The 18,120-nt window shown below is 35.8% G+C and overlaps 1 protein-coding gene across 1 annotated transcript in view; it reads right to left on the reverse strand.

Moving 5' to 3' along the window:
* Positions 1-1,764: 1,764 nt before the first annotated feature.
* The window catches only part of LOC145680662 (annexin B9-like), a 34,631-nt gene continuing 18,275 nt past the window's right edge, over positions 1,765-18,120 (reverse strand). Inside the window, exons 7-9 of the mRNA XM_081751444.1 lie at positions 16,696-16,869; positions 14,767-14,948; positions 1,765-2,945 (exon numbers count right to left, since the gene is read on the reverse strand). Of these exons, the coding sequence (XP_081607570.1) occupies positions 2,895-2,945; positions 14,767-14,948; positions 16,696-16,869 (407 nt within the window). The 3' untranslated portion in view covers positions 1,765-2,894. The remainder of the gene's footprint in view (positions 2,946-14,766; positions 14,949-16,695; positions 16,870-18,120) is intronic.

Raw genomic sequence — 18,120 nt, forward strand, 5'->3', positions numbered from 1 at the left:
AAGTAATGAAAAGTATTTTTAAAATTTCGCATTATATCGCGTATTGTTAGAAATTTCGCGTTTTATCGCGCAACGGAAATTAATGAAAATATACATAGACCATCGTAAAACGTAAAGAAACTGAAAATTACTTAATACTGACGAATTAAGTTTTATCGCGCATTGCGAAAAACTCTTGCTTTTACTGATAGGGTAAGGAAGCTACGGTCGATTTTATTGCTTGCTCAGAAAAGGCCTCCAATGTTTTTCTAGCTGCCAGACTGATCGTCCAAATACTCTTTTTATACAAGTATTAATTCTAACGACGCGACCAACAGCATAGGAACTGTCATAACTAGTCTAATTTTTGTCATTATGGGTAAGAGGAGGAAAGAATGTGATTGGACGAAGAATTACTTAATCCATCTCCAGAGAATTTGAAGGATATTTATCAAAGTGGTCAGTCTGAGCATAGCGAACGCATCTTCGACCTGGAACAATGCAGTGAGAAATTGTAAAGAATTTTTACTTCACGAAATCTAATCGAGAGACTATCCACTTACTAATGTCGATTATTCTTTCATATTGTTCATAATTAGTGTAAAAGCTAGTCACTCGAATACTCCAGAAATATGAATAGATTAAACTGCTCCAACACTTGCTGCTCTCATGTCCGAATTTTATACATTTCTGCTAGTCTTAAGATTTGATGAATCAAAAGAACGGAAGGAACAAAACAAGGAGAACCTGTCAAAATTAGGCACTGGCCACCTTAAAAAGCTGGTAGGAGCTTAAAATTCAGTTGAGTTGCATTCTAATATTTCATGTAAAGAAAACGTCAAAACTAAATTTGTAATAGTTTGGGACTAAATGGTGATAAGTTAGGCACATTACATCTTTTGTAACATCTGTGGTGTATTTCGTTAATTTTTGTTTTATAAAAGCGAAAAGTAGAGTCCTGAGAACAAGGTATCTCAAACATTTGTGAAATGTGGAAAAGACACGATCTAAAATTACCAATTTTCGAAGCAATCGCGGTACTTCAGGTAGCACGACTGTGATCCCGAGTTAAACTCAGCAGCAGTTGTCGATAGTCGCCATTTAAAGTTCCGGCTCGTTACTCAGTTCCTTACTCATTTCATAAGCTGTGGCTGTATTATGCTCTTCCACCTGAAACTAAACAGTGCAATTGAATGAACACTATATATAAGCACGCTACTCCAGTGATTGAACGAAGAATCTAATGGGCCGACATCCAATATATATATTTTTTTTAATAAGTCATCCCGAGTTCTCTGGTACCTTAAAAGATGTGAAAAATTTAGACTTTCCTATAGAGCAACCAACGAATTAAGCCATGGAAAATGAAATTTACGTCATGATAGGCTATTCCTGTACCAGCTAAAGAGGAATCATTACAAGTAGATGAATACGTGGTGGTGTAGAGTTACTAATAGGTAATGACTAATACCAAGAAGTTTGTAATGTAGTCCAAAATAAGTGGGAATGCAGTGCATGACTCAAGGAATTCTGACAATATTCAGGGGAAAGAAAAATTTCCTGACTTAGTGTACAAGAGAAGTGCTTTGTTCAACTTCAGTGTAAGGCTTAAAACCTACACAGGCTATTAAAATATTTAGCTCTGGATTAGTGATACGAATCAGTTCCTAACAAATTCCGATTAGATATTTAGCGAAGTCCCGTGAGACTTTTTTTTTTTTTTTTTTTTTTTTTTAAAAAAAAGGAGATTAACTACTGAGCAGCAATTTTAATAAAAATACTGCCTGAAAGAATATAACACCATGTTTTTATTTCGTGCTATGTAGTTACAAAAATAGACTTACAAGTTTGCTACACTGGAGATTCAAGTAATTCTACAAAAATTGGCACCATTTGTCAGAAAATTCTTACAAAATGAGATTTTAAATATGCGACAGTTGCAATTTTAAACATTTGAAAGACATTTTAGGAAGAGAACGTAAAAACTCCAAGTTCAAACAACCTTGTTAAATTCACTCCCTACAAACTAACCAGCAGAGCCAGTCAATTTTAATTTACCACTTTTGGAAGAACATACGGGAATAAAGCATTTGTAATTAAAGCATTTCAGATTATAAAGTTGACATACTTCATGTACAATTATTGACACATCGGCAACAAATACAGTTTCGAGCTTTAGTCTACACAACACTGGAAAGAACTAACCTATACAGTAAAATCTAGTACAGTATCCAACAAGAACTAACTATATATGTAGATGAAAATAAAAAAAAAAATCAAGTATTTTACCTACAAGTGTAATACTGATAGGAGTTTATAAATGATTCGCAATGTATCAATACAACAAGTGAAGTGTTAAAGCAATAACAAAATATGTGCGAAGTACAGATGAACTGAGATTCAAGAAAAAACATACAGATCTAACAAAAATCACGTTTTTATTTTTACAAGTTAGCATTAATTACTAAGTTTTGTAAAATGAACTAGTTTCAAGACTTCAGAATCTGTATCCAAAACTAATCAAATTTAATATTAGGTATAAACAAAGTTCAAAATTATCTAAAATTGGCAATGTTTCGTTTACACCAAACTACAACATTTACAAACAAGTAACATCGGACGGACATTAGCCCCTCTAAGAAAGGTTTAACAGGTCAATTACAAAGGGAAGTTTTTGAACTATCAGAATCAAGTACTTTATGTATCAATTCTTGGAAATAATTCAGCCTGCTAACTAGTTACAAGCTTTAAACTTTAAAAAAATACAAATACAAAATACTACATATATAGAAAATCTTAATATTTATATTTTAGACATTAAATAACTTCAGATAACTTTTATAGCCTCAAAATTTGGCTTACAAAACAAGTTCAGATAAAAACTGTTCTAAAAAGAACTATCAGATTTTACACAATTAAGACACCAAAGCCAGCAGCAATTTCTTGTAATCTCCAGAAGTATCGCCCTAGAAAAAAAAATGAATTTGCATTTAATAGAAACTATAGTAAATAATCTGTCCACTACACTTATTCATTTAGAATTATCAGTTAATGAATTCTAATTTTAATCTTAGCGATGAATTTAGGAGAATCTCACGACTTCATAAATATTTACATTTATCATTAACTTAGTTCGTTCTTAAGTAGGAAAGGTCTACCTTGTGGAACACTTTTGTACAGGGAAAAAATGAAGGTTTATCTCAACTAAGGGCACATAGGAAACCATGTTTGGATGGTTGAACTATCAATCCTTTAGTAACATTAGCTTATAGCAATTTGGTCGAGAGGAAGTTAGCAAACTGTTCTCTAAAACTAATCTTAACCTCTACATTCAGTTTACTATTAATATTGTTATAGCTATCGTTACAATTTGAGTAGCCTCTGACATTCAAGTTTTCAAATATATTTCAGAGGTATGCTCAATTGGACGGTGTTATGCAACAACCATTCAACCCACAACGAGTCAGTTTTAGGGAAATCGCAGTTATAGGTTTCTCGACCCCATAAGATATTACCGTATGTGGGTTGACTTCATAGATGGCAGACCGATCGCAAATGCGTTACCAGAATTTTTTAGTATGCTCCTTACATGTTCGAACCCTCCAGCAGGGTTATTTTTTTAATTTTGTGGGTTGACTGGTTGTTGCATAACACCGCCCAATTACTAGTAGGGACAAGTAAAATTCTTCCAAACAAGTGACAATGCAAAAATCTATATAAATTTGAGTTTTAATATACACTCGTGCGTATAAAAAAATCTACAAGTAACTTTTGTCATGTTTATTCTGTAAATGCCAAAACAGACTGGCAAGCCTGACAAATGACGTAGGTACCGTCCCGTCAGTGACGCAGGTGTTCTCCGACTACGATAACTCAGAACGTCCGTAGGGGGAGAAACATTTAATCATTTTTTCCCCCTCCGGAATATGCAGTGAAGATAAGTCTGAACTAGAACAACGCAAGTGAATAATGTAACACGGTCGGATCGGTAGATTAGGAATGGGGGCGAAGTCCCCAGGGTGTAGTTGGAGACCAATGTACCTCGAAAATTGTGTTACGACGGTTTCTTGGCTGGTGAAAATATTCAAAGGTAGTATGATGGAGGTAGTCGACGTGAAACCACGCCTTGTGAGGATAGTTATCTAGTCTTGAAATGTCTGACGAAGACCAATAAGCGCAGCAGGTACATTACTAGCTCGCGACTGCAGCTACTTCTGAGATTCACGTACCTTAAAACCATATAACTGTGGTAACACGAATTCACATTTTATGCACGCCAATCTGCCATGTGCATTCCTTTCACAACAGTAGCGTCACGCACGTTTACAATGAGTGGATTCCAAAACAGTGTAGTGTAGTGTACTCTTCAGTGACAAGTCACGATTCAGTTTGGAGTGATTCTAAGGGCACCAGGTACAATCCGCGGCAAAAAAACCTGCAACATGAGCATATAAGTTTGTGAAATGAAGTCTTTTGCTACAAAATAAGTATGCACGGGAGGAGGCCGAGGTTTATCCTGGCGTGATTCGTTCCACTTAGACTTATGTTTATTCCCTGTGCTGTTAGCGTAGTTTCAGAATGAACTTACATCCTCATGTTGCAGGTTTTTTGCCGCGGATTGTACAAGTTACCACCACCGAAAAGTTGGAAGTGATGGTCTTTATTTCATGGTATAGGGTGGCATGTTAAGGGATACCCTTCATTTGTCCCAGCAGTAGACAAACTGCTGAGAACTACAAGAATGTCATCCTTTGTCTTGTGATGCACCTCTAGGTTTATGGATAATGCATGCCCACAGGGCACAGATGAACCTGGAGATTGAAAACTTCACGCGTCCTGAGTGGTCAGCCTCAATCGGACCTCAATCCCATTGAGCACATGCATGAGATCCTCGAACAACGGATTGCAACACCACCACGGGAAGTGCTGAACTCCACAGGGTGTTCGTGCAAGACTGGGATGCTTTACAAGGGAAGCTGCTTGATATTTGTAGTATGAACGCATGCTGTGAAGCCTGCATAACTGATTGCGGTAACTACACCCCGCATTAAACATTTCTGCTGCCAACAAAAAACTTACTTTTAACTATCAATAGATTGTGACCACCTACAGACGTAAGTGTATTAGTGTTCCTGTGTCATTGCAAGAGTTGTCCCCACGTCTCTGTTACAAGCTTCGGGGAGCAACTATTTTTGTGCCAACTGTTCATGATAGTCATTTGTCCGTACAGTCCCTTAAGTTTTGGACGTAGGTATATTTACTAAGTGGTATACCACTACGAATTTTTAAGTTAATCATTTTAATTTTTTCCCTGAAAAATTAAAAATTACACTAAATTATATGGTATGAGCACAAGTGAACTCATCTGATCTGGATCAGACTGATGGTAGACCTTAACCTGCTATACAAGCTTCAGAAATATGGTGTGCAGATCTTTGGTTAAATTCTAAAAAAATGAACTTACAGATGGTGATCAGAAAAATGTAAACACCTGAACAAAATTGCAACTTACCAGATTAATATGGTGTCGGGCCACCTTTCGCCTTCAGAACAGCCTTGATGCGACGTGGGATGGAGGCATAGAGGTCGTGAATGGTAGCAAGTGGAATTTTACACCATTCCTCGTGCAGGGCATCTGTTAGTTCTGTGAGAGGATGGAGGTGGAAATCGTCGCCGGAGTCGTGTTTCCAAGACGGACCACAGATGTTCAATTATGTTGCGATTTGGGGATTGGGCGGGCCAGGGGAGGTGTTGAAATTCATCCCGATGTTCCTCAAACCACGCAGCAACAACGCCAGCTCTGAATGGGTGCATTATCATCCTGGAAGATGGCGTCATTGTCCGGGAACAACATCCGGACCTTAGGATGCAGGTGGTCTCCTAAAATTGCGACATAATCGTTGGCAGTGATTTGTCCGCTAAGTGTGACCACAGGACCCAATGAAAACCATGATATGGCGGCCCACAGCATCACCGAGCCACCGCTATGTTTCATAGTTGGGCGGAGACACTGCAGATCATAAGCTTCTTTGGGAGTTCTCCACACAAACACGGTCCGTGGTTGGGAATAGGGTGAAGGATGACTCATCCGATCATATCACGTTTCCAGTCCTCAACGGTCCAAGTTGCATTGTCGCGGCATCATTTGCGGCGTGTGAAAGCGTTATGGTCCCTGATGAGCGGTTTGGCCCGTGCAACACGACCCCGTAAGTCCATGTCATGTAATTCGCGGCAGACTGATTGTCGAAACAGGGTGGGGGAGGTGCTGTTTGAGTTCCTCCGTCACTTGCTCCGCAGTGGCACGACGGTTCTGCGTGACAATGCGCTTTAATACCCGGCGTGACCTGTCACTCAATTTTCTTCCGCCCACTGTTCCGCTTCCCCGATGTGGTTTTCCCGTGTGTTGTGTAGGCAGTCATCACCTTCGACACTGTCCCACGCGACACACCTAACACAGTAGCCACTGTCGTCACTCACTCCAAATAACCGCACACCAACAATTTGCCCTCTTTGAAAAGGTCTCCATTTTACACTGCCTCCGTCTGCTGCAGCCACTGGACTGCTGTTCCACTGCGCCTGACGTAGTATGGAGACCGACCTAACACCACCAGCGGTCCGGCGCTGCGGGCGCCACGGCACCACTGCCAACCCATACATCTGACGTGTTGCCAACTACAGGTGTTTCCATTTTTCTGATCACCATCTGTACTACTATGCGTAAGCATTAATTACGATTAAGAATTAAGATTAATAATTCTAGAAATAAAATTAAAACTATGTGGAATATTATTCACCAGTCGGTACATTCAAAGAAAGGTGATATTGCTAATTTGAATCACGTCATTTTTTGACAAAATGAATTACAAACCCTGCTGAAATTGCAAATTTCATAATTATTTTATAACTTCTCAGGCAGCTCTTGGTACTCTATCCCACCAAGCTGGTACAAGTGGTTCTTCAAATATGCCTTCTTATCCAAAAGTATTTTTGTAACCTCTAACTATTGATGAAATATTAGCAATTATAAGAAAGATGACAAATAGCAGTTCTGCAGGTCTTGATGAAGTACCGCCCACTATTATAAAACAATCTGCTTCGATAATTGCTCCCCACCTGACTCGTGTAATGTTTTTTTCCCTTCAATCAGGCATTTTCCCCACAACGGTTAAAAGTGGCTAAAGTGATTCCCTTGTTCAAAAAAGGCAGTCATTACAATATTAAGAATTATCGCACTATCTCAGTTTTGTCTGTATTTTCAAAAATTTGAGACTAATGTCAAATAGAATAAGGAATTACTTACATTCCAATAATCTAACATCACAACATTGGTTTTTAACTGGGAAATCTGATTCTGCAATTTTCGATTTTCTTAGTACTGTTATGCAGGCAATAAATAAAATGGGCAATTGGACTGTTGATCTTACTAAAGTATTTGACACTGTAAATCATGATCTCTTAAAAAAAAAATGCTTTTATGGTATAAGAGGAACTGCCAATAAATGGATCGAGTCTTACTTGAAGGACAGGTATTAGATAGTTCAAATTACGAACGAAAATAATGGCAATACGCATGTTTAGTAGTTATAAAAGGTACAATCCGCGGCAAAAAACCTGCAACATGAGGATGTAAGTTTATTGCAAAACTACTAACAGCACAGGGAATGAACATAACGTCTAAGTGGATAGGATAAACGCCAGGATAAACCTCGGCCTCCTCCCGTGCACACTTATTTTGGAGGAAAAGACTTCGTCATTTCACAATAAACTTATATGCTCATGTTGCAGGTTTCTGCCGCTGATTGTACAATACTAACTGGTGTACCTCAAGGATCAGTGCTTGGTCCATTGCTCTTATTTACATCAATGATCTGACACATGAAATGTTGCCTAATGTGTTTTATTTGCTGATGACACCAATTATTACAGGTAACTCACGACATGATATTGAATATAATCTAAACACTGCGTTTTCACGATTAAGTAACTAGTTAAGTAGCAATAAATTAGTTTTACACAATGATAAACTTCCTTGCTAAATTTTTATTATCCTCTTCAAAATAAATTTATTCCTTACGTAATGGTAAATAAAAAAGTAGACTTTTCTATTTCAACTAAATTTCTTGCTGTCACCATTAGTTCGAAACTTGGAATGAGCATATTTCTCAACTCAGAATTAAGTAATATTGTTTCGGCCTCTGTAGACTAAGAGGTAATGTCACAACAGGCTTTAGTTTCGGTGTACTATGCAAAATTCCATTCTTTAATAACTTACGGTATTTTTTTGGGTTATTCTACTGAATGTATTAGCACGTTTCGCTTACAAAAGAAAGCACTAAGGGTTGTGTTTGGATTGTCACCAAAGTCTTCTTGCAAGCCCATCTTTCGAGGACAAAAAATATTACTATTACCTTGTGTGTATCTATAAAATTATCTTGTTTACCGTAACAAACATTTATTGAAAACTAACGTCCATAATACTCGATTCGTTAATAATTTGCATGTTATCCCCCAAAATTTCTCGTTTTTTCAAGAAAGCGTATGTATTAACTGTACAAAAATTTAATAAGTTACCTGATTTTCTAAAGCAAAACAAATCATATTCTATGTTTAAATCTGATCTTCACGAGTTCTTAGTAGATAAATGTTACTACTCGGTAAATTAGTTTTTTTGAATAAATTTATATTTTAATATATATTATATATATATAAAATATAATATAAATTTTAATATATATATAAAATATAATATATATTTTAATTAGATTATGAATGTGTAAGCTTATAAGTCAGTTATGTATGTATTACTCTATTTGTAAGTTTTATAGCATATATGTAATTATTTTGTAATTTTGAAATTTTGACAACTGTATGCGTACTCGAGAATACTCATTTGTATGCAAAACAGGCAAATAAAAAAGGACCTCGCTCAGAGCTTATGGAAATGCTCTTTCCGTTAAATTTGCTAGTATTGCAGTATGTTGTGTATTTCTGTCCCCTGATTCAAAGTATCAATGGGCACGAAGCTCGAAAACCCCATGTTCTTGATATATCCGCTGATTATCATCGTCACTTAAGGGCATACGCTCCCACGTAAACTGAAAAATAATTAGGTCGACATTTTATCTATGAAGTATGAACAAGTCCACCAGGGTATACTCGAGTTTTTAGGGTATCTGATTCCAAATTCGAGGTCTGTTAACCTCTACGTCAGGTTGAAGGTCAAATCGAGGGATCGTAATTGAAACCTGAAAAATTACATGTTTTTCGAGTCGCTGGATGCAATTATGTCATTTTCTTGATACGAAAAGGTAATGTCAAGGTCATTTCAGGGTAGTTTCAAGGTCAAAGTTCAAAAACCGTCGGAAAGATTCGAAAACCTTCAGTTTTAGGGTAGCTGGAAAAAAATGAATTGACCATGGAAGTAGATTGTCCGATATAGGGTATTATTACACTTAAGTAGGGTGATAAGATGTTAGGTGGTTGTGCACATGTAGCAGTGTCCTATCGTTTTTAGGGCAGGCTTCACATCAAAAATCAAATACCTAGTCGAGCTCTATTGGAATACATACAACATGCTGGTAATCACAATGTGAACAAGGATGGAAATTAAGGTGAAATACCGGAGGTTGAAGTTTAACCTTTTAATTACGGAGCCTTTTAAAAAAATAAAGCCTGGGATACGGCGCCAATTTTGAACAAAATGTAGGGTTATTTTCAAATGGCTGTGGATCAGGCCACAATAGTCGTAACCTCACGAAAGTTGAAGCATTATACAGAAAATACGTGAAAGTTTCATAATTAGTATGGTTTACCCCCCGACCACTCTAATCTAGGATTACGGGGTGGGGGAAAACAATTTTCACAACTTTTTTAACAAAAATTTTGAGTTCCGTCCCCCTTCTGCCGCTCTAGAAATTGACGATGCGTATAAAATGCGCATCAAAATGTTCTTTGATATATTCTCAATAACATAACAGCAGTGTTAACAAGATACATACAGCATAATTAGGAAATTCCTCAAAATTATAATGTAACTACGCCACTGATTAGGACAAAAATTACAAAATGCAGGGTTATTTTCAAATGATCATAGCTCAGGCTCTAATAGCAGTGGACTCACAGAAGTTGAAGCATTCTACGGAGAATACATAGAAGTTTCATAATTAGTATGGTTTGCGCCCGATCACTAATCAAGGATTAGGGGGGTGGGAGAATCATCAAAGTCATTAAAATTAAATTCGTCTGTGTCTGAGGAAGGAAATTCAATTTGTTCTTCATCCCACTCCGAATCTGTGTCCATTGCTTCCAACTCGCCTCGAATGTCTTCTGGACCGAGAACATCTCTCAATGCCATTTCTACTAATATACGCAACACCAAAGTCTCACAAGTAAAACCAACGGTAACAAATTTTCAAATTTTAGGGTCCGTAAAGGTAGATTCTACTGTATATTAAATTAAAATTCGTATGCAGGATAAAACGCGTTCAGTTCAGACTAACATATGAAAAGAGGAACAGCGATCTACGTCTTACAAAGGCTGTAGGAGCCCAGAAACCAAAACAAACTTATCACTATGTTGTTACCACGTGCAGAAATCTCTCAGCCAGGTTAAGACCTCTTCCCCCACACCCACTATTCCCAATTACGTTCCTGGCACCAAGATTGGAAGGGAAAAGTCTCCTGATTATATTTTCTTTCACAACTTATTGTGTTAAACCTGAGAACTAAACTGCGCACTTTAAAAATTTAAATGCGTTTTAAAGAGCTTGTATGACAAATAGTCACGTTCGTTCACTTAAAAAACTAACAATTTTTGCATTCAGCAGTTACCTAGTATGTCTCCGGAATAAAACAAATGCAAGTGCATATATTTGATACCCAGAAAAAAAAAAAAAAACAATTAGGTTTAGTGGGCAAACTGCAAGGTATCTATAAATAGTTACTTCGTGTCCTAAAGGTAGAATGTTGAGATGTGAGAAGTAGAACAAATCTTTATAGAAAAAGACACTGCAAATGACAAACTAAACATTGTTAACGGTAAATTCGATTAACACTGACTTCAGATTCGGAATCCACTACCCTAAAAAGCAATTATGATTTTCTTCAGATTTTTCCTACGGTTTTTCAATTTGTCCTTGGGGGCACGGTGGCTCAGCAGTAGAGCGTTCATTTTTGATCCATGGGGCCCCGGGTTCAATCCCAGCTCGCGCCAAGTGGGCTTTGTGCTGGACAAACTGTTCGTGGATTTTTTTCGGGGTTCTCCCGTTTCATTAATTTCTCGCCATAGTCTCCTTTAGCCCAGCCGGCATAATCGTGCTACTTAAAAGCAAATTTCATTTCATTTTAATTTTCAATTTGACCTTGAAATAACCCTGCAATGACGTCGAAATGACGTTGTCGGGTCGAGAAATGACACTTGCATTCACCGCCTCGAAAAACATTTATGTACTTTCTGTTCAGATTTTTGCAACGTTATCTCTTGATTTGACGTGGAAATTAACAGACCTCTGATTCGGAATCCGCCACTCCCAAAACACCAGTATATCCTAGTGGATTCGTTCATACTTCATAAAATGTAGACCTAATTATTATCAGTTTACATGGGAGCGTATACCTTAAAGTTACTATAATCAGCAGATCTCAAACTTGTGGTTTTTGGGCTTCGTGCCCATTGAGACTTCATCAGGGGACCAAAATACACAACATACTGGAATACCAGCCAATTTAACGGAAGCCGGATTTCCATAAGCTCTGACCGGGGTCCTTTGCATTTTTCAATATTTAAATGATTTTAATGTTGAATGCTTCCAGTATTTCTCCGAGTTTTGTATAGTACCTTTCTACCGAATGTGAAGTGTAATCTAGGTTCCTCGAATCCTGAGAGGCTATTTCTTCATGTCTCTAATATGCCTCTGAATTGTTATGTCCAGATACGAATTACACAATTCACTTATATTACATTGAAGTACCAAGCTGTTTCCAGATCTTATAAGTCAGAAATTGAGTTGTGCGCAGCCATAACTTTTTTAAACTATACGAAAGGTCCTGAAAACTACTTAATTTATATAGAATTTTGCAGATGTTCGGCAGCTGAATGGTAGGAAGTGTTAAGTTTACATGAGTTTTCATATTTAATTCTACGATATCACGTTTCAGAGATACAATATAAGATTCTTTATAAGTATCAACATTGCTAAAGCTAAGTGAAAACAGCGAGTATTTGTTTCGAACAATAGAGAATTTGTATGTGGGTCGTACACATTAGTAAGTAGGCCCAAAATAGTAAGAGCGGAATAGTGTCATTAGGTTTACAGAGCATCTCCTTCGGTAATGACTCCTAAGAAGCTACACTCCGAGTTTTAATACTTTATACCTGAATTATTTTCATAAGCATATATTGTACTTAAGTTATACAGCAGATACTACATGGCTCTTTTTTTTTTTTTTTTTTAGTCAATTAAAATTCACAAGAGTAGAAATATAGACGCTATTAAACTCTAGATCCCCATCCAATATACCCTTAATGCTTCAAAGAAACTATTCAAATTCATTTAGATCAAAACTAAGTGGATAAACACTAAGTTGGAATTTTGAAAGGTTTCGGTTGCGATAAGTAACATTGAATATCAATGAAATAAAAGTTCTACTTCCCGTTTTAAGCTGTTTAACAATTTGAAACTACTTCAGTACAGTTTAATCTTGCCCAAAATTAAAATTCACTTTTAGTCTCATTCTGTATTTCATTTAAAATACACTAAATTTTTTTTAATATTGTCAATGTAAAAATAAAGAGAATATGTGCGGATTATTAATAGTAGTCTTACTTTGGATGTATTTTATTGTCTACATGAATAATACCTCAAATCGGAAAACCTTGAAAGGGCGACGCATGTAACAAATTGAAAGTTCTTATTTGGTACATTCCAAGGATTGCAAAAAAGCTTTACTGAATAACTGACGATCGTTCAAATTCCTCCATCTCAATTTGACAAAAATTCGAAATATTTACAGAACTTTTCGCAACAATAAGAAAAGTTACATTTCCAAGTATGCCAACCGCACACTTGTCTAGGTTCTAATTGTGGAATGTAATTTGACACCTTTTTGCAGTTTTTTTTTATTATTATTATTATTATAATATAGATTCAAACTGGAGAAAACCTTCCGATTTCAGTTAGGTAGGTACTTCCAAAATCAACAAACTAAAAATATCGGGACCACATCTAAGGGAAACAACTGAGTACGGAGCAGAGAAATTGCATTATATTGTAGGAAACTAGTGATCGCTCCGCCTACGCACTTCAACACACTATGAATAAAAACACTCAGGCTCTAATTTTACCACCAACGAAAATGTCTAGCAATAACATCCAATTGGAACATCCGGATGACATCGAAATATGATACAAAAGTTTCAATATGGCACGCTGTATGTAACTGATTTCAGAACAGTGCAACACTAGGCTAGTTAGCTGATTACACTATCATTAAAGTTCTGTTATTCTGGTCCGAATTGACCGATCCATTCAATCCCTACCATGATCATGCATTGCGGTATTTCCACTAGTACTTTCGATATGTCTGCAGTGGATTCCAAAGACAAGACATGGAACTTAAAATGGTTTAAGTTTTGAAATGACTTACAATTATAATGAAAGAATTTAAATTTCCAAAGAAATGAATAGCAAATTACCAAAATTTACGGAAAGATCAAGAAACTTATTTTCATGAAAAAGTAAATACAAGAAAATGTAACTAGGGTATATCCCATTTACCTAGCACACATTGAAACTAAGTTTCGGAACTTTGCACTTAGGATGCGAATAAAAGCCAAAATTGCATCCATTACTAACAGAAAATAAGGTCAGATTTGTGGGGGAGGTATCTTGAGCCAAACACTAGCTACCACCTACCAAGCACCACTTAGTCAAGACAATCGTCGAGACTGATTAGTTTGCTAATGGAAACTAAGAATTTAGTTAAGTGTGGAATAGCAGTGCTTAAGTCAGTATAAATGCTTAAGTGCATTTCATTAACCCTTAAAAATTCCTTTAATTCTCGGTGTATCTCCTGGCAATAGTATTCTTAGTCTGCCAACCCTTTCTGAATATGGACTGTACTACGTAAAATTAATCCTGTATTACAATTAAATAAACATTCCTAATTCTGTATTAACTTACATCTGAGTGACTTAACTTTATATAAAGATAGCATGAATACATTTAGTGCCTTTAGGTAAGTTCTGAAATTCATTGTTTTAACTGGATGCAGTATAGAATTTAAGATTATTTCTCCAAATTAAAAATTTTAGATTTATTTTTTTAAAATAACTACTCAATAATTAAAGTATTTTTTCCTGAAGAATCTAAACATTAATACTGATCCACGATAAGTTTAAAAAGCTAAAAGTTCCAAATTTACAAATTACTATTTTAACTTAAAGTGACTAACAAGGCTGGACCACATTTAATGCTGGCTCAGGCTTACATGAAAAATTAACTCAGAATAAACAGCAATATTATCACGTATAGTAACATCTATATTTGTCGTATTTGAATGCTAAGACTAGTTTTAACACATTTTAATAACGCCGACTCAAGGCAACATTTCTATAAAATTTGTGTGCTGCTTATACAGCGACAATTTTTTCCTAATAAAACGCGCATTATGATCACAAGGAACAATTTTACTTTCGAAAGCTATATACTTAAGTCTAGATCTACGATGGCAAGAGAAAAGTATATATCACCCCTAGAAACATAAGGTAATTATTCGGAGAATACTTACAGCGATATCATCCACCAATTCCTTTCCGTAACGGTGTGCATATTCCCGTTTAATATCTCCCATATCTACTTCGGATCTTGTAACCACAATTCTAATCAATGCTTTGTCCTTTGTTCCTGCACCAGCAATCGCTTTATGAAGGCGTTCAGCATAGTAGCCAGACTTGTTCCTTACAGATTTAACTGGAAGAAGAGATTAGTTTTAAAGATACTCATCCACTTAAAAATACGGATTGGTCATTAAATATATTTTATTGATCGAGTAGGTTCACCGCAGAAACTAAATCTCACCACTGATCCTATCCTGGTGATCCTAAAACTAGGATTAATATTCAGTGATTACCGGCTATAATTCAAACATCAGCATCAAGGTTATTTGTCCGTCACAAGGCCAATGACATTCTGTTCATTACATTTAACTTTTAAGAAGTTCAAGACGAAAAGTACATAACATGTGAAAAAGCTAAAATATAAAATATATAACAAAAATAAGTTGAACAGGCACTAATAGTAATGACAGGAAAAATTTAAGAGAATTTAACTATTCTAGTCTCACGAATAAAAATACGGTCACTAGAGACCGCATTTATCCCCTAAAACCTGATTGTGATTTTTTAGATAATCCTAAATGTTTTGAGGTCTGAATTCTGCACGATCATGTGCTGAATACTCAGTAGGATGATGCAGTCTTCACAATACGGATGGTTAGCGCCACAAAATAGAAACGAGATAAGTATCCGATACGCAAGCGTGTAAGGGCGACTGACATTGCCAACTGCCCAAAATAGATTGGCAGACGGGTCCCTATAGTTCTGATCCCACATTAAGCTGTAAGTCCACGTCTTAACCTTGCTGTTGAAAGGGATTATAACAAATCCAAGTACACAAGTCCTAGCCTCAAACAATCTTCAATATCTTATGGGTCATTTGAGTTTTGGCTTTGTATTTTCTATTAATGAGTGATATAAGCTATTGACTTTTCTGAAGTGCGACAAAACTATACTTTTTCTAAGGATTAGCTAACAAAAACTACGTGGAAAAATAAATACGCAATAGTCTTCTTGATTAATAGGAACAAGTTTTCCTCGTAATCTTGCACACTGGCGCAAGTCCTGGGGGGATGAGGGGGACATGTCCCATTCAATCTTGGAACTGATGTGGACTCCTCCCAATAATCAGATTTGAAATGTTTTGCGGAGAAATTTAATTGTATCTGTCAAAGGAAAGTGATATGAAATTGACGTCCCCTTCCCAGAATAAGTCTCAAATCTGCCATCCTCCCAATGTTGAAGAAAACTGCTCCCTGATCCTCTACAGCGGTTTTCAACTTCATAAATAGTTTGAACAGTTTTTTTTTTTTTTTTTTTTTTTTTTTTTTAAGTATTACCCCCCCCCCTTATGTTTAAGACATTTGCGCTGCTGATCTTGCAGATTTACCAATACTTTTTGCCGGGAAAATTGAGCTGAGTATTAAAAATACAAGTTTCTTTAGTTCTTTAATTACAAGTTTATGTCCTACTCTAAAGTAACATGTAGACCAAGTTCTCGATCAAAACTATAATATTGCATGTACTGCATCCAAATATTTCAGAAAGTCTTAAATTTTCTTCCGAAATCTACCATATTGTTTCAATGTTCTATATTACAAGATTAATATATACAAGTTATACACCCATATGCTTATACATAAACAATTTAAACATCTCTAAATTTGTTCTAAGTGCAGCAAACTTTTAATGTGCCAATAGTACAGTATTTCTAATTAACAAATCAACTAGGCATTAACGTACTCATTTAGAGAATATCTAAATCCATATAAAAATTATGTATTGGTCGATTGACCACAATCAAAATTCCCTTCTTACATAGGATAATTTTTAAGCCTTAACATAGCACTTTACTAAAATTAAGATAAGGTTAACCTTCTTACCAATTGCCAACAACCCATCTTTAACGGATCCTGAGAATTCTTTATCAATGGCAGTTTCAATATCGTGTCCAGCCAACTTTTCATATTCGAAGAAAATCCGATTCAGCTGCGGATAGCTTCGAGATGCAAGAATTGCATTGAAAGCAGATTCATCCGTTCCCATTTTTTCCACGCCTAAAAAAGAATATATTTCAACATTTTAATGTTATTCGAACAGCAGATAAGCTACAACGGAAAGAACAGCAAGGAGTAAACAGTTTCAACCTATTCCTTAAAAATACAACTATGAATAACCTTAACAGGAGACAAGTTCATTATCTCGTACAAATATATTACAAATTTTGTTCCTAGCTTTTCTTTACAATCTTTCTGCAATATTTTTAAACATTTAATGGAGAAAGTTCAATGGTTATACCTTTACGGTAAAGTTTAAAAATGAAAAGTGGGATGTTGAGAGAAAGCATTAACAATTCTTAAGTTCGTACTTAAGCCTACAAAAGTGATTTCCTAAGTCAATTTCACTTTAACGAAGATCAGTCTCGTACTTTAATAACTTACCTTTTCAAGTAAAAAACTAAACCATGTAAGTGCACATGACAAAAATACTTAAGAGTGCACACAGCCACGTTAAAAATAACTACCATTATAAATTTTACTGAAATTATATCCAGACCAATTTCTGAAATTTCAAGTATGGTAGGCAAAACAGAACTGGGGAAAACAAATCCTCGCAGGAATTCAAGTAATACGTACTTGGACGTCTTGGTAAGTTTCCATATCTACAGATTGGAACATTTGACCTCAGTGCTCTTTACATAGCCGAAGTTTTAATGAAATCTTCAGATTCAATAAACAGATGTTACAATTATATATACATAACTGCGTCAACTCAAAATTAATCCCACTGTATAACAGTCAGTGTATCTTCATTATTTCAACTCAAACTCTCCACACTAACATTAGAATTTGCGAATATATCCATTTGAAAAATACAAAAATATATAGCTGCATTACCATAAATTTGATTCACTCGAGAGCACTACTTGCAATTAGCATATTTTGACAGCTTGGAAAAAAAAAGTTAATATACTTTTTTATTGCAATTTAGGAGTAAGTGAAGAAGCTCTGAAATACACACGTGGCTGTACTAAGGAAATTATTTACTTTTAAAATATTAAATTGATGAGAAATGTAACATGCCACTCACGAATCAAAACCTGAAGCAAGATCCTTGAACATTTTGCAACTAGATTACGGGAAGTGAAATTCAAAGATTCCACGAAAATTTAAACTGCACGTTCTAATTTTACTTTTAAAAAGAGGCAAGATTCAATACATCATATTTCAAAATTACTATAATAAATACAAGGTAGCGAAAACTTCCTAATACTCATTGGTAGCATTCTATTACCATTACTCTACAAA

The sequence above is a fragment of the Thermobia domestica genome, chromosome 3 (genome assembly GCF_964235325.1).
Source record: "Thermobia domestica chromosome 3, izTheDome1.hap1.1, whole genome shotgun sequence".
Classification (NCBI taxonomy): domain Eukaryota; kingdom Metazoa; phylum Arthropoda; class Insecta; order Zygentoma; family Lepismatidae; genus Thermobia; species Thermobia domestica.